Genomic DNA, 24,818 nt, shown 5'->3' with positions numbered 1-24,818 from the left:
ATAAATGAAAACAGATGAATGAATCATGTCGTATGATTATTTGATTGAAGTTTTGATTCATAATAATGTATTGTTATTTGAAAATGACCTTGACTATCATTTGTTTTTTAAAAGTGATTCAGATATTTATGACATAACCCGTATTAATATTATGAACAAGCTTTCTGAAAACAACACTTTCAGCGTGCTAATTGGTGTGATTTATTCATATTCACGTGCGGGTTTAAAAGTGTGCTTTTGCATTATAACCCACAACTAAGCCTCCTACATGAGGTGAGAGAACTAACCTTGTCATCTTTTTCAAACATATCATCAATTAAAACCACAGGGTTTTGCCAGTTATTTAGCCTTTGACAAAAAGCATTAAGAACATACAAAAAAGACTAGTTTTGTGTTTGTTTTTATCCCTAAATTGACAGAGCAATATTTAAGAGGACTATTCAACGTTTCAACACCTTTCTAAATGATTTTCTTCATTATTTACTTCAATATATGAATTCATATTGCAATCTTGTCTTAGACTGTGATAAAATCATGACTGTGATTGACAGCTTTGTCCAACGTGTGCCATTTACGAGTAAACCAGAGGTCAGTAGTTAGCATTTAGCCATGCTAATTATGCACAATCTGCAACATAGCATTTTCAAAGGAACAAACACCCATCGCAGTGTCTGTCAAAGAGCTCTTTCTCCACAGGTGGCTAATGTAAGCTGGTTGGGTAGCTTTCAAAGGGATTTATTAGCATTACTAAAAGGTCAGTTTAAAGTGGTCTCTGATTAGCTGCCTAGCCAAAAAAAAACATCAAAACAGATCAAACTGACTGTCTCGAAAACATTCAGTTGTTTATATCTTTTACTTTGTAGCAGGGTTAGTCTTTGGTCTTCACTTTTTAGTTACGCTAATGCTAAAAGAGCACTTTGACAGTAAACACCACCTTTTACATTGAGCTTTTTTGTCTTTTCAAGGAAAATGCAAGATGGTGGTAATCAATATTATCTGTTATTTTTCATGACTGGCTCATTTAAAGGAAAACCAGCATGTATGGCAGTTTTGTTGAGCTTTTTCGCTGACTGCTTTAGCGGCTAAAAACTGGTGTTAGGTGTATTGCTTAGATCAAAGCTAATAATTTAGCTGGCAATCAAACTGAATTTTTAAGTTGCGCCCAAGGCCTGCAAATGCACATACTGAACATTCGTGCTGTCTTTCTGAACAATCTCACCCAGTTATCCGCGCATGAAAGACATCTTCAGTATCATACATCAGACTTAGCGATCTGTCTTTCTAATGAGAAAATTAGCACATATTAAACCGTTAATAGGAAACTCTCCTCCCATATATCTTAATAACGCGTCTGTTTGATCTGAATCGTGACTTTGCTTATAAGGACAGGTTCAGTATTGCTCTTTCAGAAAAGAAGATTCTGTTTTTCTTGTAAAGATAATGAATGGTTCCTGTGACAGTTTCATTTTCTAGCGATCTATCAAAGCTCTGAGGCATTCAGCCACAGTGAAAACCCTCAGTAAGAATAACACACATTAGTTAAAGGTTAACATCTAGAATGAGTGCAATGAGAGCAAAAGCAATATGAGCCTCTTATGAAATAATAAACCTATTTAGTGTGTAACTCTTGTCTCTTGTGTGCGAGATTGTTTAAGGATGTGTGTTTGTGTCCATGTGTTTAAGAGCACAATTTTGTATAATGTCACGGGTATGACATGGGTATTACAAGGAGAAGGTGACTTATGAGAACATTTCCCTATGTTCCTATTATTTCCAAAGGCTTTTAAATTATACAGAATGATTTTTTTGAGAAAGTAAAAACACACAAAGCTTCCGGTTACGTGTAGGGTGATAGAACGTTTGCACAGTATAAAAACAATTTGGTATGGAATGTGACCACAATTCACAAAACCAAAATGGTGTGTACTTTGTATTTGTAACATTGCGAGGACCAAATGTCCCATAGAATTGCATTATCAGTAAATTTTGACCTTGTGGGGACATTTTTTTTTTTTTGGTCCCATGAAGAAAACGGCTTGTATTTTGACAGTATTTTGAATATGTAAAAATGCTGAAGAATGCAGGATGTTTCCTGTGAGGGTTGGGTTTAGGAGTAGGGGGATAGAATATACAGTTTGTACAGTATAAAAATCATCATCTATGGAAAGTCCCTATAGACCATTTTGAGGGATGTAAACAATAACAATGGTTCTAACATATTTCCTGTTTTACATTTTTAATTTCCATAGCTCCCGAGAATCCTAAAAGGTCCACATATTAATAAATAACATTATGACAGCTGTTTTAATGTTGAGATATAATTGAATTTCCTCGTTTCAGTTATTAAAATAGTTACAACAAGCAGGAAATGTGCATGGACCAATGACATCACCACATTAAAATGGTCTATAAAGCTGGCAAGTATATGTGGGTGCGTGTGTGTCTGAATCAGTGTTGTTTTCTCAGAGGAAGCAGTGCCTTTAAAGAAATAAGAAGAGAAAGTCTTTGTCAGTACTAGAGAAAAACAAAACAAATGTTGCGAAACAGTTGATGAAATGTTGTGTAAAGCACTGTTGTAAAGTAACTCTGTTCTGAACATCGGCAGATAAAAGATCAGGGAGAGGAATCTGTTTTCCTTGAGGGGTTAGTGAGGACAACACTGAAAATGTATACAATGTGGTGTAGTTCTGCCTTTCTGTGTTTTCTGGCAAATTGAGAAAAGTCTTCCTAATAAAACTTGCTGACCAATTGTATTCAATTTGCAAACTTAATTTAGCACTTGACAGAAGTTATTTACAGTGATTTTTTTTTTGTGAAAAGATTCTTATCAAGAAAAAGTTTGTCTTAATTTTATTGGAGAATAAAGTAAGGTGATTCATGAGAACTGTAAAATGAAAAAAAAAAAACTCATGTAATCCTTAGTTTAATGCTGGAATGACCAACCCTGTTCCTAGAGATCTAACTTCCTTTCAGTTGGAACCCATATCAAACACACCTGCCTGTAATTATCAAGTGCTGTTTAGGTCCTTTTTAATTGGTTTAGGTGTGTTTGATCAGGGTTGGAGCTGAACTCTGCAGGAAAGTAGATCTCCAGGAACAGGGCTAAGCATCCCTGTTTTAATGTATCCTCCCCTGGTTTCCAAAATAATATTTCTGAGTTATATATAAATACAAAACCAATATATAAACATTCATTCATTCATTCATTTTCATTCGGCTTAAGTGGGTCATGCACATGACAGTTGGAAGTATCACACACCAGATGCACACATTCGAATGTTATTTAATGTGAAACTATTCAGATGGCACTCTGTGGTGCAGCAGAAATATAAACAATGTCCTGAGTCATAGCTGGGCGCCACCGACAACCGCCGAATTGCGACACCGATGTGTGTACCCTGATTGAAATCTATGTTTAGAATTCTAAAATGCAAGGCACTGTATGGTGCGATGCTGAGCGGTGCATCCGTTGTGCGTCCCCCTTTAGTCCCTTATCAGGGGTCTCCACAGCGGAATGAACCACCAACTATTCCAGCACATGTTTTACGCAGCAGATGGCCTTCCACTCATAACACCCATACACTCTCACATTCACTCATACACTAAGACCAATACACTAAAACAAATTCACTTATAGCGCATGTCTTTAGACTGTGGGGGGAACTGGAGTACACAGAGGAAATCCACATGAACATGGGGAGAACATGCAAACTCCACACAGAATTGCCAACTGGTCCAGCTGGGACGTGAACCAGCAATCATCTTGCTATGAGGCGACAGGGCTAACCACTGAGCCACCGTGCCACCTACATATAAATATAATAAATATAAACATAAATATACATTTCTTTTTTGTGTTTTGTTGTCTATCTGGAAAACAAATCATTTTAGATGTAAAGAACTGGTAAATACAGATATCAGATGTGTTCCTCGCATCCAAACGGCGTATCTATTGTCATTTAATTGAAAAACGAACTAAATGTCATTTTCTCATACAGCTCTTTCTTTAAATGTCACTTGGTTTTGTATTTTATTATCTATCGTGGTGACATTCAAATATTTTTTTCAGCATGGCTTAAGTGTCCAAATACTTTTGGGGGCCAGTGTCTCTGTTCTGCTAAGCAGTTGCTTGATTGTTTGCTTTTTCAGGATCTGAGCTGATGCCCAAAGCTTTGTCCACCAGAATTCTGGGAGGGATTTGGTGGTTCTTCACTTTAATCATCATATCTTCCTACACAGCCAACCTGGCCGCGTTCCTCACAGTAGAGAGAATGGACTCCCCAATCGATTCGGCTGACGATTTGGCTAAACAGACTAGAATTGAATATGGAGCAGTGAGAGATGGCTCGACAATGACTTTCTTTAAGGTAACATGGTCTGATTTTATATGCTGGATTGACGATGCTGTTCACATAAAAGCTATTGAAATATAAAGGGAACAGCCAGAAACAGTCTGAACACTCAGCAAATTATCAATTTTACAAGAGGCTGTGGGCACAGGAGAAGCTGGAGCTTTTAGGAGTGAGAGTTTATTGGATTTCTGCTTGGAATTGTGAAAAAAAAGAGATCAATCTTGTCTCATGATAAGATACAAAGTAATAAATCGGATGCAGAGGCACACACAGAGTTTTGAGTTTGTTAACCACAAAATATCACATCCAGTAAAGCATACTGAGAGAGAAATTGTACAAATACAACTCATTCGATATTTGTGGCAGTTATTTGCACATGCTGATGCATTGCATAGAGTGCTAAATCACAATATGCACTAATTTCAGTTTGCTGATAATACACAGCTCAAAAAAAATAAAGGGAACACTTAAACAACACATCCTAGATCTGAATGAATGAAATATTCTTATTAAATACTTTGTTCTTTACATAGTTGAATGTTCTGACAACAAAATCACACAAAAGATATCAATGGAAATCAAATTTATTGACCCATGAAGGTCTGGATGTGGAGTCACACTCAAAATTGAAGTGAAATACACTACAAGATGATTCAACTTTGATGTAATGTCCTTAAAACAAGTCAAGATGAGGCTCAATAGTGTGTGTGGCCTCCACATGCCTATGACCTCCCTTCAATACATGAGCATTCTCCTGATAAGGTGGTGGATGGTCCCCCCTAGGGCCTCAGATCAACTCCTGGACAGTCTGTGGTGCAACGTGGTGTTGGTGGATAGAGCGAGACATGATGTCCCAGATATGCTTAATTGGATTCATATCTGGGGAATAGGCAGGCCAGTCCATAGCATCAATGCCTTCATCTTGCAGGAACTGCTGACACACTCCAGCCACATGAGGTCTAGCATTTTCTTGCATTAGGAGGAACCCAGGGACAACTGCACCGACATATGGTCTCACAAGGCGTTTGAGGATCTTATCCTGACAAGCTCAGTGTGACCCTGCTTTCATCTGTGAAGAGCACAGGGCGCCAGTGGCAAATCTGCCAATCTTGGTGTTCTCCTTTATCGAGGGTGTCTTGCTAATTCCCTATAATTTCCACCTGTTGTCTATTCCATTTGCACAACAGCATGCTATTGTCAATCAGTGTTGCTTTCTAAGTGGGCAGTTTGATTTCACTTAGTCAGTGTTATTCTTACTGACTTTGGGTTACATTGTGTTCTCTTTATTCTTTGAGCAGTGTATGTATATATATATATATATGTAAATATAAATACAAATTATAAAACATAGATAATAAAATATTATGCTTTTTGATTTATAGCTACATATTTGAGTTGACAAAATGGGCCATGTTTATACATATTCATTTTTTAGAGTATACAGTGCCAATGTTTTAACTTGAGAAAATTTAAAGGTGCAGTAGGTGATCTGCATAACCGGTTAGCATAATATTTTTCAAATACAATCCCTCCCCTGCCGTCCAAAGCCATGCCTCCTAAAACACGAACGTGCAAATTAAAGATGGCACAGACCCACTAGATCATGTCATTCGCCAGTTAAAAAACTTTATCGTTTTTTATAATACTATAATTCTGAATGAAAAACTGATTTATATCTAGCATGTTTTCAGTTATTTAGTTAGCAAGCAAAACTTGTCATAATTTCAATATTTCTTGTATGCAAGGATCGCTGGTCTCACTTTCTCATGCGCTTTGTCCTAAAGCGACTACTGGTTGCTTAGTGCTTGGCCGGCAGCGTGCAGGAATTACACATATTACTAAGCTATACTTAAATGTTATTTCAGACCGAATATTCAGAGTAGCATGGTAAACAATATAGGGAGCGTGTCACAGGTTGTCATTGTTCAAAAATGAACTAATGTGATGTGAATATAAAACCAACTTCAGTAAAGCAGGCTAGGCAGAATAGTTCGATTTACTTATGTTTTGACTAGATAAAAATCTACATGATGGAATGCTGTAAAAGGTCCCTTATGAAAATTGAAAATGGTTGAACAACACTTCCGTGCATATAGCCCATTTGTAAAACGACACAATCTACATAAGCTAACATTACCTGTCTAAAAAAAATACTTCAGCCATGGTTTCAATCTTCCTCCAGCATACAAAAGTAACTCCAATATTGATTCAGGATTTTAAAAAGATTTGATTCAGCATTTGTTTTTACCGCTCTCACGTGGACAAAAAACAAATGCTGAATCAACTTGATTCATAATGCACAAACGGCGGATCTGCGTGAATAGGTGTGCAGTTTTACAAATCTACATTTGCTGACAAGCAGTTTGGGCATTATGGGAAATATCGGCCCGACAGTATTTAAATGGATAAACATTTTTTAGTTTTATGCCTTACCCAGAATATAAAAATACATATAAATACATTTAGATCATTTACTTTAATCATTACTATTGGAATGTGAAGAGATTTTCAACCAGCACAACAAAAAATGTTTCTGAAGACAATCACCCACTACACCTTTAAGAAATCAGTAATGCTGTAATAATCTTCTGAAAACATTTCTTATTCTGACCAAGTGAAATTGAAATGTGAAAGAAAAAAAACAATAAATAGCAGCACATAAAATGAAACATAAATATATTTGCATCACTGGGACACTGCATGGACTATAACTAGGCCCACACGGAATCTGCGCGCGCAGAATTCTGCAGATTTTCCGCAGAATTCCACAGATTTTTAGCCCATCATTAATTCTGTTTATTTACTTGAGTAAATGTGTGTAAATCTATATTTATTCAGTTTTTAAATTAATTACAGTAATATTACTGACTAATATGAATATGTTCATCTGATTTATGTACAGTGCAGTTTATAAAGTAATATTTTCTGTCGTTTAGTAGATATATTATGTGAGAGACTTGCTTTGTTTACCGAATAAAGTGAATCTAATTGGATTTGCATTTTAAACATTAAATAAAAGTTAAAAAGGTATTAAAGGTATTATTTTTTATTTCATATATTAAGATTTTAGTGATGATACTCCCAAAATCATTCAGCAGATGTTTACCAAAATTCTCAGCAGAAATTGCAAAAAACATCTGCAGATTCCGTCTGGCCCTAACTATAACATATAAATGAACCTTTAAGTCACATGAAATCATTCATTCAAAGACAATTCTTTTCATTTCGTTGAAAGACACCGATAATACCTCAAGTAAATGCAAATCCGCCTGAATCCTCCTGAACTCTGTTTACCTCTACCAATCCAGCCATCTAAAATTCCCATAATTCCAATAATCCAGTCGCCTATCTTATGAGAACCATCCACACATATGCCCCATTCATCAATCAGAGAGAGAGAGAGTAAAAGACAAACAAGTGACAGATAAAGCTCAGAAGTATGTACAGAGGCCGCTGTGAGCTTTATCCACCAAGATTGTAGGCTATGATTACATCCTCATGTATCTGGAAAAATACAGGCCTGTGGAAGACCAGGACAAATCGAATCAGCTGTAAGAGATTTAGCACACAGCTGTCCCATTTCCCCCTTCTGTCCTGCTCACACACCAAATTTGACAATTTGTCCTCTTTTCACCCTAATGAGCAAGGCAGATTTGGCGATTCAGTTTGTATAAATCCGTATTTATATGGTTTATATGATGAAATCTGTGTTTAAATACAAATGATGGTAATTGAAACCTTCAGAAAAATTTATAAAATATACAATTATGTTAACAATAAAGCCTACAGAGTAATGTTGAATTATTGTTTACATTTACTTTGAGTAACAAAAACTGTAACAACAAAACATTAATATCTGCACACAGTTCACACAAGGTAAGAACAGTGTACGTTAGTATACAAAATATTGTAAAATTGTAAATAAATGTTACGTAAATGTTACATTTTTTGCAAATGTTAATTTCATTAAATTCATTTACAATTTAAAAGAAGAAATAAAACAAAATCTAACATTGATAGATAGCTAGATAGATAGATAGATAGATAGATAGATAGATAGATAGATAGATAGATAGATAGATAGATAGATAGATAGATAGATAGATAGATAGATAGATAGATAGATAGATAGATAGATAGATAGAAAGATAGATAGAAAGATAGATAGAAAGAAAGAAAGAAACTTTTTTTAGAGTAAATGTGGCAAAGAGACAATTGCTGATCCATTCTATATTATTAGTATTTGGAGTCTGTCAGAAATGAAATGGGGCATCAGTCATGCCAGATCTAGTGAAGACAGGCTCACTGATTATTGTGGGCTTTCTTGTTTTTAGTCACACCACGTTGTTTGTGTCATGGCCTTTTCGGGCACTGTTTTCTTATGACAACGAGTTGAACTCATCGTTACTTTAATCTCCTTTGAGCAAAATACTTCCACGCATTAGACTTCAATTTCACCAGTGATGCCTTCAATTAGCTACTGTGACTTCTGCTGTGATTCTTTGTCTTTTTTTAGTTTAACAATTTAAAACAATTATGAAAAATAATGTTTTGTTAAATTTAACATTTAATTCGTGTCCCAGCTGGATCAGTTGGCATTTCTGTATGGAGTTTTTATGTTCTCACTGTGTTCGTGTGAATTTTCTCTGGTGCTCCGGTTTCCCCCACAGTCCTAAGACATGTGCTATAGGTGAATTGGATGAACTAAATTTTCTGTAGTGTACGTTCAATTCAATTCATGTATATTTCTATGGCCCTTTTACAATGTAGATCGTGTCAAAGCCGCTTAACTTAGAAGTTCTAGTAAAGCCAGTGGAGAGGAACAAACTTCACCAATTGACTAAAATAAAGTGGGGAAAAAACCTCAGGAGAAACCAGGCTCTGTTGGGCACGACCATTTTTCCTCTGACCAAATTTTCTGTGTGGAGCTGCAGTCTAGGCGCCGGAGGCTGAAGAACACTGGATGTCCATCATGGAGAACTGCCGATGTGAGTAGGTCACCGTCGGGTGATCAGGCTGGCCCACAGGATCAATGCGAGAACTTGTCTGCCACTGTGGTCTTTCAGGAATCAGTCTCATTCTCTCCTCCATAACAACCACAGTATCAGCTCAGGATATGGCCTAGTCCAGGATTATGGATACCATGGCTCAATTTCTTGTGTGTGAATAAGAGAGTGTTTCACGAGTTCACACTTGCAATAGTTTCAGAATAAAGAGTATTTGGCGTGCTGTCTGGGGAGAGGGCTCTGAGCTCGGGGAAGACACCCAAACTCGAGTTATTCCTCTTATCAGGAAACAGAGAGGAATAGGGATTCGAGCGAAGTATCTAGCCCGGCCCCAGAACGCTCCCCCCGGGATTGTAATGCTTAAGAGGTGAGGTGACGGGGTGGTGGAGGGATGCTAAAATCGTAAGATGCTGCAGGTAAGACAGCTTTGGTATATATAGGGGTTTGGTCAAGAACTGATTGGATAATAGAATAATTGTCAATGACGTATTTGATACTGAAACTTCTGCGTGTGCTCCTCCCGAAATTTGTTTACAAAACATCACTAAAAGGTTTCCGATTGCTGGGTTGCAGCTGGAAGGGCATCTACTGTGTAAAACATATGCTGGAATAGTTGGTGCTTCATTCAGCTTTGGCAACTACTGATACATAAGGGACTAAGCTGAAGGAAAATTTATGAATGAACGAATAATAAAAAAAAAAAATCTATATTTTTACCCATAATGAGAACTTATTGGTCTTGAAAAGCCTATAGTAGCTTATAAAAGAAAAACATTTAAAGACTTTGGTGTGATGATTTTAATCTTGTGCTTTAAACAAAAAAACAAAAAAAAACTGAATCTATTCTTTGAAACTGTGGGGTTCCTCAAGGTTCAGTCTTGGGTCCAGATTTGTTCTCTCTTTATATTTTTACTTTAGGATAACATTTTGATTGATTAATCTTTAGGATAAAGTACAGTAAAGATGAGATTGACAAAATCACTCATTGTCAAAAATAATCAGTGCCAGAAAGGGCTGACACATGACACAAATAATGTTGTGTGCCTAAAAATATTGGGTCCAGATTTGTTCTCCTTTTATATGTTTCCTTTAGAAGAAAGTTTTGATCAATTGATGCTAATAGATGGTAACAACATCTCTATTCCAATCACTCACATATTTATTTTCTATTGAAACATATTAATTATCAATTTAGTCTCTTATGAATGTTTTGCTGAGGTTGTTGGTTGGCTAGTTTATTTTATTTGGTAAAAATGGATGTGTGTTGGATGTCACTGAATATCTGGGGTTAATTACATTATTACAATATTTTTAATCTGAGCTCAAGTTTAGTCATTAAAATATTATTGTTAAAAATCATTTTTACATCTTAGAGCTATTTAAGTTGAAATCCATCCTTTCCATCGAGGGCTTTTGTGAATGTTTTTCTGCTTTTGTGTCTTCTTGTTTGAATTACTGTAATGCATTGTATCTGGTGCGAGTAAGGACACTCTTTCTGCACTGCCAAATTCAGGCTACCAAGAGAGAGTATATCACTGCTGGTCTTATTAAATTACAAGGCTTTCCTGTACATTACTGAAAGTGTTATTATGTTTTGAAAGCTTTACATGGTTTAGCAGCACAATATACTTCTGACCTAATCAGCATCAATTCAATAGGGCTTTGCGCTGTAATGATTTGATGGTCCCTCGTTCTTGTTTAAAATGCACTAGATGACTGTTTCTGTTCATAAAATTTGAAATGCTCTTCCCATGTCTGTGAAAACTTCTCAAACACATCCAGAGTGCACACATTTCAGAGTGCACTTAAACCGCATATGTTTTCTTTAGTATTAGATAGTGTTTCATGATTTGTTCTTTGTTGCTGTGTGAATACGATGACCATATTTTACGTTTGTTTTTGCTGTAATGTCTTTACAGCACTTTGGTCTCCACATTGTGGTCTTGAAAGTGCTTCATAAATTAAGTTGAAGGTGAAGTAAATGTTTTTTTTACTTTAGAAATCAAAAATATCAACGTACGAGAAGATGTGGGCATTCATGAGCAGCAGGAAGAACACAGCCCTGGTGAAGAACAGCAAGGATGGTATTACGAGAGTCCTGACCACCGACTACGCTCTCCTGATGGAGTCCACCAGCATTGAGTACATCACCCAGAGAAACTGCAACCTCACACAGGTCGGAGGCCTGATCGACTCTAAGGGCTATGGAGTTGGCACACCGATAGGTAATGGTTTGCTCTCTGCTGGAGAAAGAGGTGCATGTTCCCTAAAGCTTAAAGTTTTTTTTTACACATATGTTGACTCACGTTTGCACAGCGTTTCAGAGAATGCCTCATTTTTGTAGAAAGTGCAAACACAGGCTTTTCACATGTTGACTAGGAAGTTTCATGCTTGTTTAGTAAATTTGATTTATTAAAAAAAGGTTTGCTCAACATCAAATGGCTTTTATTGCACGTGTGTAGTTCTTTTGATTTGATTTGATTTGATTTACTCATTTTTGAACAGAAATATCATACATAAAATTTCTTCAACAAAAAATACATATTAACATGGTCGAAAATGGAGCGGGATGAAGCACAAGCGTATTATTTTCCCACCCTATTAACACACACATCATTCGTCTATTACTTAAACTTATTTCGTCTTTTACTTCTCTCTTATTTTTACATAAGACATATTTTATCCTTTTGGCATCTTTGACATTTTATATGTTTGATTCCATTTGTACATTTACATTTTATAACAGACCCCCAAAAAATACATAGTACTGCAAATAGCCATTAACTGAAATTTCATCATACCTTACTCATTTGATCCTTTTCCAATCACCTTCATCATTATATTCCTTTAATAATATCAATTTATGCAACTTTTTTAAATAGATTAATCTCCTGACATTGTTTGAGAATCAGTTCTAGACTTTTCCACAATTTCACACCACATACAGACATACACAAACTTTTTAAAGTTGTTCTAGTTTTTAACCTTCTAAAATTTTGTTCTTCTCTCAGGTTATATCCTCCTTGTCTTTCTTCATAAAACTTTTGTATACATTCCACTAAGTAATTTATCGTTAGCTTTAAATATAAATTGTGCTGTTTTAAAGTTTTCTCTAAACTACTCTGTGTGTTTTCTTGCCACATAAAACACCTGCTGTTCTCTTCAGGCTCGCCGTACCGGGACAAGGTGACCATCGCCATCCTGCAGCTCCAGGAAGAGGGAAAACTGCACATGATGAAAGAGAAATGGTGGCGAGGAAATGGCTGTCCAGAAGAGGACAGCAAAGAGGCCAGTGCCCTGGGTGTGGAGAATATCGGAGGCATCTTCATCGTCCTGGCGGCCGGACTCGTGCTGTCTGTGTTCGTGGCCATCGGAGAGTTCATCTACAAATCACACAAAAACAGCGATATTGAAGAGGTGAGTGGAGTCTAATCTACCTCAACACTGTCACAGCCCAAATGAGCCGTGCAAACACAAACAAGTCACTCGTGGGATGTTTTTGCAGCAGGCCGCTGGTCAGGAACCTGTCGCAGGCATAATGCTGTTTATCATTTGACTTCTTCTGGAGCTCTTTTATTGGCATAGGGATAGAAGAACCAAAATGACAAAAATGAGTACTGTTTAATCCTTATGCCAGATTTATTATCTGAAGTGAATGATAACGTGCAGCACCGTTTGACAGTGTTGATGTGAAGCGTTAAAGTTAATATGGTGATGTATTACAGTCGTTAAATATGTCGGTTATGCATTATCCATATTTGACTATTTCAGACAGTTCATTTGATATATGGATTCAGTCTAGATGGAATGTCATTTTAAATTGATGAATTGCAGAGTTTGTTATTGGTATTATTTTATTTATGCACTACTAAAATTTGACAATATATTTTCAGAATGCAATAAAAAGGCTGTGAGCAAATAAGGTCTGTGGTATTGCAGATTAAACAGATTGGCTGTTGACTAAATAGATGACTAAATAGTAGGTAATAGAATAAATAGATGACTTTATATTTGTTAAATTTCATTGTCTTTATATTTAGCACCCATATTGATGTTATGTAATATTTTTATGTAATAATAAGGGTTATAATAATGGATTATTATTGTTGTTTACATTGCTATTAATAATAAATCTAAACAAATGTAATATATATTTAATAATCAGAATAATATCAGAATAAATTTTGTATTGTAATTAGACTGTTTTCAGTAGGTTCATTTGATATATAGATTAAATCCAGATGGGATGTCATTTGATTGTCATGTTGTTGTTATTATTATTATAATTATGCATTACTGAAAGTATGATCTATTCTCAGAATTTAATAAGAAGGCTGTAAGAAAACTATAATGTTTTTTATATTTATTTTTTAATAACAAGTATGTTACTGGGGAACTGTTATTTTAATTACTGCAGATTAAACAGCTTTTACTTTTGATTTGTTAAATTTCTCTTCATATTTAGCACCAATATTCATTTTATATAATTTGTTTAAATAAATATAAAGCTTATAATTAATGGATTATTATTGATATTTGGATTACTATTATAAATACATATTAAAATGTAATACATATTTATATATAGCAATATATCAGAATAAATGATTAAATTTGTTAAATGTAACTGCTTTTTATTCTTAATACCAATATACATTTTTACAATTATAAATGTTTAATTACCCTACCTTATTTTTACATTCATGAATGTTTTAATGAGTGTTTATGTATTGCTATTCCTACTTATATTCAAAATACAAAAAAGATACACAGATGTTGAATAATCCGAGTAATATTATAACGTCTTTCTATGTATCCTTAAATGTATACTGATATGTTTATCACTATACTGTTGTATGCCCTCATGTTAAATTTGAATTCTTTTATATTTTTTTCCCAAGTTCTGTTTGACGGGGAGAAATTTTCAACACATTTCTAAACATAATAATTGTAATAACTAATTTATTATGACTGATTTCTTTTATCTTTTTTCATGATGACAGTACATAATATTTTACTAGATATTTTTCAAGATAGCACTGTAGTATTCAGATTAAAGTGCAATTTAAGGTTTAATTAGGTTAATTAGGCAAGTTAGGGTAATTAGACAAGTAATTGTATAACAATGGTTTCTTCTGTAGACAATTGAAAAAATATATTGTTTAAGGGGGCTAATACTATTGACCTTAAAATGTAAAAAAAAATATTCTAGCCAAAATAAAACCAAAAAGACCAGAAGAAAAAATATTATTGGAAATATTGTGTTTAATAATTTAATAATCTTTATTTACTGTCAATTGAGAAATACTTTAACTTAATAAGAAGGCTGTAAGACAACACTAATGTTTTTTTTATATTACAAGTAAATACTGAGGAACGGTCATTTTAATTACTGCAGATTAATAGCTTTGAGTTTTGATTTGTTCAATTTCATGGTCTTCATATTTAGCAGCAATATTCATTTTATTTAAAAAATGCGACTATTCCAGCCAAAAAAACAAAACAAAAAAACAGAAAAGACCTGAAGAAATAATATTATTGGAAAATTGTGAAAATTTCATTGCTTCAATAAATATCAATTGAGAAATACGTGAAATAGAATAAATATTTCACACGAAGGCTAATAATTTATCCCTAATTGACCAGCTATAAATGTACTAATTGACCAGCTATAAATTTGAGCTGAACATTTTTTGTTGAGTATGATGTTACACTGTAAAATCCAAAAAGTTAAGGCAGCTCAAACCGTTTGAGGAAACCGATTGCTACAAACCATTTGAGTTAAAAAAAAACTAATCTATACGAGTACTGTGAACGTACTACATTTAAGTTGAAGTAATGAGGTATTTCATTAACTCATTACCTTCAACACTGAGTTTAAAACTCTTCTCAAATGAGTCGAATTAACTTTCTGTCAATTTTGAGTTAACTACACTCATTTCATTTCATAAAGTTGACTGTTGGGTTTTACAGTGTAGTATTAAAGTAGAGAAGAGAACATTTAGGTACTGATCTACTGCTACTCTACATTTGCTAACCGAGTACACTGTACACACATTTTATTTTGCATGAGACTGCTGTTTATTTTAGGTTATCACATTGTACATTTGCATGCTGCTGATCTTGTCCTGCTTTTTTTGTCTTTGTGTTCTATTTTTATCATTGATCTGCATGCACAAGGCCTTCTGTTTCTTTTACGGAGACCAAAGCCGGCAGCTGCTGCAAAGAAGCGATTCCATCTCCTCCACTGGCACGTCCTTATCGACAGATTTAGAGAGCGGGCGGCTCCTCGGGGATGACATATGTTCTTCGCGTTAGCCACACACTCTCATATCTGTAAGGCCTGTGCATTATTTAAAGAAATAGAAACTCCTTTCTCCCATTCGCCCGTGCACTGGTTACTTCCAGACCATCTGCCCAAACCCTTGACCTCAATCCAGCGGCTCAGAAATTTAGCACGCTTTTCAAGGAGATGAAGAACACTTTCATTTCTCTTTGCTCGCTCTGTCTGCAGACAGATAAGAAATGGAGTGCTCTCAGAAACTTTTATTTACTGGTGGAAGCCATTTTATCATTGCCGTTCGAGGCTACTTTTTAAGTGTGAACTTCCTACATGTCCTAAATTCTGCCTCTGGGTGCTTCCTCAAATGATCGGCCTACTTACTGAGGGTAACGATTGTTTTAATGAGGGTTATGATAATGATCTGCCCACTGACTCTTGAGTACAGAGACTGAACAGAACAAAGTTTGTTTAAAGCAATTATTTGAGTTTTCTTCAGTTCTAGCGTCTATTCAAAAAACTGTATGGTAAATATTTATTGTAGTTACTGACAAATCTAGCATTCACTTTAGTAAATGAGATTACATGAGAGACAGTTTCAACTCTTTTGAACTGCTACTAAAATCAAACTAATCATTAATTAAATAATCATTATTTTTAGTGTATTTTAGTGTTATACAGCGTATTGTGTTCTGCGTCCTGATTATAGCATTGTGTTCAGCGTCCTGATTGGCTGTAGACCACTGTCAATCAACCAAATGCTGTATCACATGTACAGTACAGAATGCGTTCAGCTTGCCAAATTTACATACATTTTTGATCGCTAGCAGTGTGACTCTGAAGCGCTGTACTGTATGTTTGCAACTTTTCTCCCCAACATACCCCATAATGTCGACGAAATATTCTGCATCCTCAAAGGCACCTGCGGTAGCACCCAAAAGGGAGAGGAACATGCTAAACATTCATAAAAAGTTTTTTCAGGACTTCTGTACATGCTAAAGGAAGGTAGTAGAAGTTACGCTAGTGTTTAAACAAGAGAGAAATTGTGAAAATGTTAATGCCTGTCTGAGAGAAGTGTATAAAGAGTGTAGTGAGGGGTTTCAGTTACAGCCATAAAACATCTATAATAATTGAAAAAATAAACTTTGTGGATTTCACCTATTGCTGGCTAATAACGCAATTAACGAGGGACCACTGTATAATATAATATAATATAATATAATATGATATAATATAATATAATATAATTTAATATAATATAATATAATATAATATAATATAATATAATATAATATAATATAATATAATATAATCAGGGTGTTCGCTGGGTCTTAAAGTCTTAAAATGTTTTAAATTCAATGAAATATTGTGTTCTAGATCTTAAATCACAAATAATCATTATTTGATTACTAAATCTTAAATATTGCTATAATATAATATAATATAATATAATATAATATAATATAATATAATATAATATAATATAATATAATATAATATAATATGAGTGTCCGCTGGGTCTTAAAATATCTTAAATTCACTGAAATATTGTGTTGTGGGTCTTAAATCATTTTAAACAGGTCTTAATTATGCTTTGTCCAAGTAAAGCTACTGAATCGGGCCGGCATCATCCAATGACCAACAATACATCTCAATAAAACCTTTTTGTAATATTTAAGTTTTTTATTGCAAAGAGATCCAATTCACAACAGCTGTTTCTTACAGCAAATTCCCCATTAAATTCCCTAATCAGGGAAAGAAAACTAAAAAACAATTACATGATTTCTTATTATAATACCGGGCCATTAGAAAAACAAATCCTTAGGGTTTAACCCTGTATAAGTCTAAAATTTCATACTTAATAGTCATAAAGGGGTCTTAAAAAGTTTTAAATTTGACTTGATAAAACCTGCAGAAACACTGTATAATATAATATAATATAATATAATATAATATAATATAATATAATATAATATAATATAATATAATATAATATAATATAATATAATATAATATAATATAATATAATATAATATATCAACCTGGTTGATGTGTTATTATAGTTATTGATATTGGAAATATTATCTTTATTAAGTATAAATATGTTTTATAGTAAATAATAATGATAAAATGAGATGTATAATATAAATATAGAGGGTGTGTAATGTCAGTTTTGATAATGAAATACTGACATTGAAAACATACAGAAACTAATGGCTAGTAGAATAATGGAAAATACTTTGTCCATTTATTTAATAGGTTTTTATTACCTAAACACCTGATACTGAATGTACAGTCATGAAACCGTGATATCAGTCCCTGAAATGTAATTAACTTTAGCAGTTTTTGGATGAGAAAAGACATCAAGAGGAGAGTCTTCATAATGACTTGATTAAATATTGATGCACTCAAAAAGAAAGAGCAATTAAAAAAAGTCTAAGATTACCGTGTCTGAAATTAGCCCACAGGATAACCGTAATCAGCTGGGAGCAAATTTAGCGCTCACATGGAAGCAGCTTTATCTTTCTCCCACAAGCCCAGTGGCGCTGTGGCCTTCATGCCTTCAGCATCTCATAACGGACAAGACCAGGATGGGTAGAAATAAAATTATACATCATTACAACTGAAAACTAACTACAAAACTGTGTGAACACAAAAATGTTGTGTGGTCTTGGTATTAGCCGAAATTATGCCGAAATGTAAAACTCTGCAAATGTGCGAGGTGTTTTAAAAGATAACTCGAGTGTAAAGGTCATGCACATCCATCAGGAGTATTTACGTAGAAAAACAATGGAAAATTAGCACATTAGAATGGAAAATCACAATCTGTGTGAATGGCTGCTTACAGAGTCAGTTACAAAACTTTTGGCTGTGTTCTGACATACATCTAGTTTCAGTTTCCTTTATTTTTGTCAATCAAAACATCACAATAAATTGTAATGCAGAACGAAATTACGTTGCATCTGACCCAACAGGAAAATTATGCCCTTTCATAAGTCTGTTTTTTTGTGTAGCTTGCTTTGCTAGTTCACATTTAGAGCGCATTTAAAAACTACAAATGTTCTACCACCCGTGATTTAATAGCATCTAAAGCAATAACAAACTAAATCTCAACAAAAAAATACAAATAAATTAAATTACAATAGATCATAAACAACAATATAATCCACTATTCTTAGGAGACACCATAGGCTAAAGAGAATAAATGAGTCTTAGTGTCCAACATGGACAAAGATTTCATGGTAGAGGTTTGAGTTTATAGTGCAACAATCATGGGTTCAATCCCATGGAACACATTTTACCACAAAGTATTAAAATCCTGAGTGAAAATGCTTGAGTAGACTGTAAAAATTGTTTTCCAAAGCCTCTGACAGATGCCAAAAAGTTACTTTTTAAATTGAAAATATGGAAAAAATTTGGAGACGGTTTAAATAAAAATGTGTTTTAAAACATAGCTATATTTCATAATTAATTCATCATCAAATTATCTGTATGAATGTATTTTACAAGAGTAAACTCTAGATATTTGTGCTGTGACACCTATAGACCCTTTTTTACAAGACTGTCATGACTTGTTTAACGGTCATCAGCATCTTCATTCATTATTTTTCTTTTCGGCTTAGTCCCTTTATTAATCCGTGATCGCCACAGCGGAATGAACTGCCAACTTATCCAGCACATGTTTTACACAGCGGGTGTCCTTCCAGCCGTAACCCATCACTGGGAAACATCCACACACACTCATTTACACACATACACTATGGACAATTTAGCCTACCCAATTTACCTATACGACATGTCTTTGGACTGTAGGGGAAACCGGAGCACCCGGAGGAAACCCACGCGAACACGGGGAGAACATGCAAACACCACACAGAAACGGCATCTGACCCAACCGAGGCTCGAACTGGCGACCTTCTTGCTGTTAGGCGAAGGTGCTACCTACTGCGCCACCGCATCGCCATCATCAGCATCTTAAATCCTTGAAAGTTTTTAATATTTTAATTAAAAAAAAAACTTAGCCACATTTACATGTGTTTATGTATATATTACATCATCTTTGCATCAAATAACAAAGTAAACATAAAAAAACTAGTTAGAAATTGTCCCAGGTGTTTAAAATGCAGAGTTTATGGGCAGAACTCAGTCTCACGCATTATTATTATTTTTTTTTTTTCTTAAAGTCTTGATAACACCATCGTGGAGTTTTTCTTTTGTTATTTCAGCAAATATGATTGTAAAAAAAATATGATTGTTGTACTCTCCCATTCACTGCGCTCCAAGGCCCCGTTTACTAATACGTTTTTGTTTAAAAACGACAATTTAAATCGATCCACGTCCACACTGGAGTTTCATCTAGCGTTACTGAAAAGCTCTCCGTTGACACTACACAGATAAAAACGCACATATCATGACCATACACACACTTTGGCATGCGCTGAAAGCTGCTTCAGCATATTCTTGCATCTGAGCTTCAGGCAGTCACTAAGCACACCTGCCCAGCAGAAAGCAGCTGAATATCGGTCAGTCGATCTCAAATTTGTTGCTGTATCTCATCTCTCTGTAGTTGTGAAACGCGATCTATAATTCATCTTGTGTAGACCTATATCTAACAAGTCAGTCTTTTGAATCTATTAGCCTACTTGTTCTCAGGTAAAATATTTTGGCTGAGCGCAAAGATAAATTAATATACCTATTGATTTATGTAACCATGAACAATGATTCCGCAAGTTTGACTGGTTGCTTGCTTTTATTTCCTACATTGTATAAACCTATTGTACTTTATATTGTTATAATTATTATGGATTATTAAAATTATAGCTTGCTGATTATTATAATTAACAAAAGAGACGGCTATTTCATATTTCATCATGCAATGATAATCTTTATTGTGTGCATATAGCCTGACATAAAGCACATAATTGCCAAAACCACACAGTGAGCCTAATGTTTTATATTATAAAAGTGCACTGCCGTTACATTTTAAGATTTACCCGATGTGTCCTCGGTAGTTCGTTATAAATTTGCGAAGTCTGAACTTACAAGAAAAGGATGCAAGTCTGAACTTTGTATACTTGATATTGAGAAAAAAGCTCCAGTTAGGTAGCGCGAATGTCTGCAGCCACATCTCCGTTTTCAGATGTCTCCGTTTTCCCCCATTCACACTGACATGCAGCAGGAGTGTTTAAAACCAAAACGGTCTCTTCATCGTTTCCAAAGTGCTCCATTTTTGGGACTTGAAAACTCCAGGGTAGAGTGGAAGGAAGGCGTAACCGTAGCACAAGTTATGTGTTTTAAAACTAAAACGTGTTAGTGTAAACGGGGCCTAAGTTTACTTAACTATGACGACTTTCGATACTGAGAAACCCGCAAATGTGAAAAGGGTCCATTATCATTAATGATTTGCAATGTTAACTAACATCCAAAGGACTGTTCCAAAATCAGGTTTATTTTGGGTTGTGTAACTCTGACTAAATGGTGTAAACGAATGACTCAGTCAACTAGGTCAAAAATCAGTCAACTAGGAAAATCTATCAGCCATAAAATCCAATGAAAAACTTTTCATCCCAAAAGGTGGCAGCTGAAGTCAATCCTGTGAGAGTTTCATAGCATGAAATTCCCTGTGTAGTCACGACCCTGTTCTCCTCGTCAATTCCTATTGTTTCAACACCATCCAACTAATCCAACCGTAAAGTTCTCGATTTCCTGTTCATCGTTCTTTTCCATCATTCCATCACGTATCATATCAAGTCTTCAACCCTTTCCAGTGAATTCACACTACGAGCGTCAAATCCATTGGAAAAGCTCAACTGCACAATGTTAGATTGCATGTGCGCGCGTGTGTGTGTGTGTGAGTGTGAGTTTGTGCGTGGGTGTGTTTGAGTGTGTGTGTGTAGAGACTCACGCAAACCCTCGTGTTCTTTCTTGACAGTGTGTCTCTTTCAGTGCTGTGATGGAAGACCTGGGCATATCCCTCAGGTGCCACAAGGCGTTGAGGAAGAGAGGCAGACACAGAGGAAGAGCAGGCCTGTCTGGAGTCTTATGTAACCCCAAACGCATCCCGAGGAAAGAGACAATGGCCTAGATCCTCCTCCAACCGCCACACAACCTGCCGGTGAAATCAGTCTCTGAGGCTGTGTGTTTTTCATTCAATCTCTGTGCTTTTTATTCATGAATTTGCAGGCTTTTATATGAGTGGATTGTGGTAATTTCACATAGACCTTGGAAATATCTTGAGCCGATGGAACTGGAGACGAAAGGAATAATTTATTTTGAGATATTTACTAACGTACAAGCACATGGCGTAATTTGGTAGCATTTTATTGTGCAGTCCTTGATTTCATAAATAAAAGCATACATATTTTACACACACTTGGGGAATTCATCTTGCTCTATTGTTATCGGTGACGTGGGTTCTATTAATTGCAATGTTACGTAACCACAGAAAATAATGCAGAAGAATCTATTCTGGGATGGTTCTACTGGGAATTTAATGGATGAATGTTTCTCTGTTGCTTTTTGTTCTCCATTTTGACCCTAACAATTCAGTTATATGAATTGTATCCTCTGACAGATGCCAAAATGTTACTTTTTAAATTGAAAATAAGAAAAAAATGTAGACTGTTTAAATAATTAATTCATTTTAACGTAACTATAGTTCATGATTAGCTTCTTGGACAAATTATGCATGTGAATGTATTTAACAAAAGTAAACTCATAAATAGGGTTGGCTATCGTTTGGGGTTATTTCGATACCAGTGTTAAATCGATACTTTTAAAACGGTACCAGTGCCAAAACGAGCCTGAACCGATACTTTTGAGCCACAAAATTATGGAGTATGACTCTCGAAAAATCCTTCATTTAATGAAAAAAAATATTTTAATCATTTTGTGTGATCAAGTGAAGATGAAACGATCGACTACAGCTGATCCTTATCGCTAATCATTAGCTAGCCTATCGGATCATTCCAAAATTACAATAAATATCCAGCCTAAACTTCATTCCCTATCTTCATTTTGGAAAACGCCCCCTCTATCCTTCCCTTCTCCCTCCTTCTCAATTCTATGATCGGGTGACATGGCGGCTCAGTGGCTGGTGCTGGAGGGCCAGTGGTTCAAGTTCTAATTGAGCCAGTCGGTACTCTCTGTGCGGAGGTTGTGTTCATGTGGTTTTCCCCGGGTACTCCGTCTGGAAACATGTACTTAAACGAATTGTAATAACAGTCATAAGCACTTAATGCATATTAAAACAACCAAATTAACCAAAGTATAGGTAAAAAATGAACTGGAGGGCTCTCGAGAAATACCTGGTCTCGTATCTCTCCTAATGCTCATTGACCAGGCGGCAAGCTTAGGCTCATCTATCTCCGAGCTCAGGGTTCTCTCCCGGGAAAGCATGCCAAGCTTGCTATCATAGTCAAGCATTATCTAAGTGTGAACTCTTGAATCAAAGTTTAAAGTATTCATAATATTCAAATCAGGGAACACTTTTTTTCTAGGGTTGGGGCTTGTGACGACGTTAACATGGACATCAGTAATCAAATTATTTGGCTAAATCTGAATAAAACAGTAATATGATTAAGGTGTTTACATGAGTTGCTTTTTGAATGTTCCTTTCATGAAACCGTTTTACATTTTATAGCACATAGATCCATTAACGTTGTTACATCACCAGGCTATTCAGGTTTCCTCCGGAGTTTCATGTAATTTCAAGTGTTTAATTTTAAATTTTTCGACTTTAACTGCAGTTTGGCAGTTTCACGTTCATTCAGGAACATTTCATTCAGGTATTTGATGCGAGTATTAAGTAAGGACTAGTAGAAAAGTGTTGTTATAATAGAATTTGATACTGCACACCGAATGGAAAGAAAAAACCTTAGCGTTTCGGTTTTGTGACGCCGGTGTCTGTGGTGCCTTAAGGTAATCAAAAAATGCTGTTTACATGGTAGAATCTTGATCAGATGATTGTCTTAATCATATCAAAATTGGAGTATTGGTGTCCATGTAAACGTAATATAGCTATACTTTAGAATGCTATTTGATGCTTACATTTGCTTACCGGATGCGCTGTACTAAGCTTGTCGCTAAGAACAAGAACAAACGCCTAGCATAGACGACGGTGTCCGTATTCCTCAAAGTTGTTTAGAATTGAGTGTTTAGAGATGGTGTGACACAACCATACCTGCCAACACTCATGTTTTCCCCAGGAGTCTCCAGTATTTTATACTCATCTCCCGCCACCCTCCCGTTTTGTTATTTCTCCCGGAAAACCCCAATCAGTTTTTTGGTCATCAGCATTCTGGTACGGTCTGTGAAACCCCGGGTCGCCAACATTGGTATAGGATCTGATTGCAGTGGCCGCTGAAACATGCTTCATAGTAGTTACTAACACCACAGTACACAGTACCCAGTTCTCAACAGTGTTATTCAGACACCTCACCCCCGAACCTCAGTCATAAATGATTTATCATGACAACCAACATCAAAAAGACATAAAGTTTGTGCTTATTTTGGGTCATGTGAATTTGACTAAATGATTTAAATGAATGACTATCAGTCGACTAGGATAATCTTGGGACGGGTGCAGCCCTAAAAGCAACTTTTCATCCAATAAGGTGACTGCTGAAGTCAATCTTGTGAGAGTCCCTGTGCAGTTGCGAACAATTCAAGACTTTGTGCCTGCTTCACACGAAGTGATGTCCTCGAGGGAATGACCCAAATATTCTTCCTCAGACTGAGGCACAATCAACTGGAGTTCAAAGATCAACCTCTGCTTCAAGATCTACCTGCTCCATGACCCAGACAAACGACTCTCTGAAGATTAAACACCCTTTTTCTGCAAAAATACATCAGATGAGTCTTATAGGGGTGTAACATGCTCACTTTGTCCAATCTCATATTAATCTTGAGTGCCTATAGTAGTACCACGTCTGTTTCCTCTCTGAGAAGTCTTTAGTTTTCTATTTTTAAGACAAAGTTACAGCTTACAAATTCTTTCCAGAAGAAACCGAGTGTCTGGAGGCTGCGGTGGGCAGAGTAAGACTTTATCGATAAGTCGGATTGAGAAAGAGGAATGAAATAACATGATTGCAATGAAATAACGTTTAGTTAGGACAGACATTTTAATCTATCTATCTATATCTGTCTGTCTGTATGCTTGGACATTATGGTGTTTCTTTT

At 35.4% G+C, this 24,818-nt stretch overlaps 1 protein-coding gene across 1 annotated transcript in view; it reads left to right on the top strand.

Annotated features, from left to right (window-relative positions):
• Window positions 1–22,010, top strand: part of grik1a (glutamate receptor, ionotropic, kainate 1a) — a 96,336-nt gene extending 74,326 nt beyond the window's left edge. Inside the window, 4 exon segments of the mRNA XM_056466739.1 lie at window positions 4,150–4,367; window positions 11,358–11,583; window positions 12,525–12,775; window positions 21,571–22,010. Coding sequence (XP_056322714.1) covers window positions 4,150–4,367; window positions 11,358–11,583; window positions 12,525–12,775; window positions 21,571–21,723 — 848 coding nt within the window. The 3' untranslated portion in view covers window positions 21,724–22,010.
• The last annotated feature ends 2,808 nt before the right edge of the window (window positions 22,011–24,818 follow it).

Source organism: Danio aesculapii, chromosome 10 (genome assembly GCF_903798145.1).
Source record: "Danio aesculapii chromosome 10, fDanAes4.1, whole genome shotgun sequence".
Taxonomy (NCBI): Eukaryota; Metazoa; Chordata; class Actinopteri; order Cypriniformes; family Danionidae; genus Danio; species Danio aesculapii.
The sequence above is the reverse complement of the archived record's forward strand: the minus strand, read 5'-3'. Positions and strand labels throughout refer to the sequence as shown.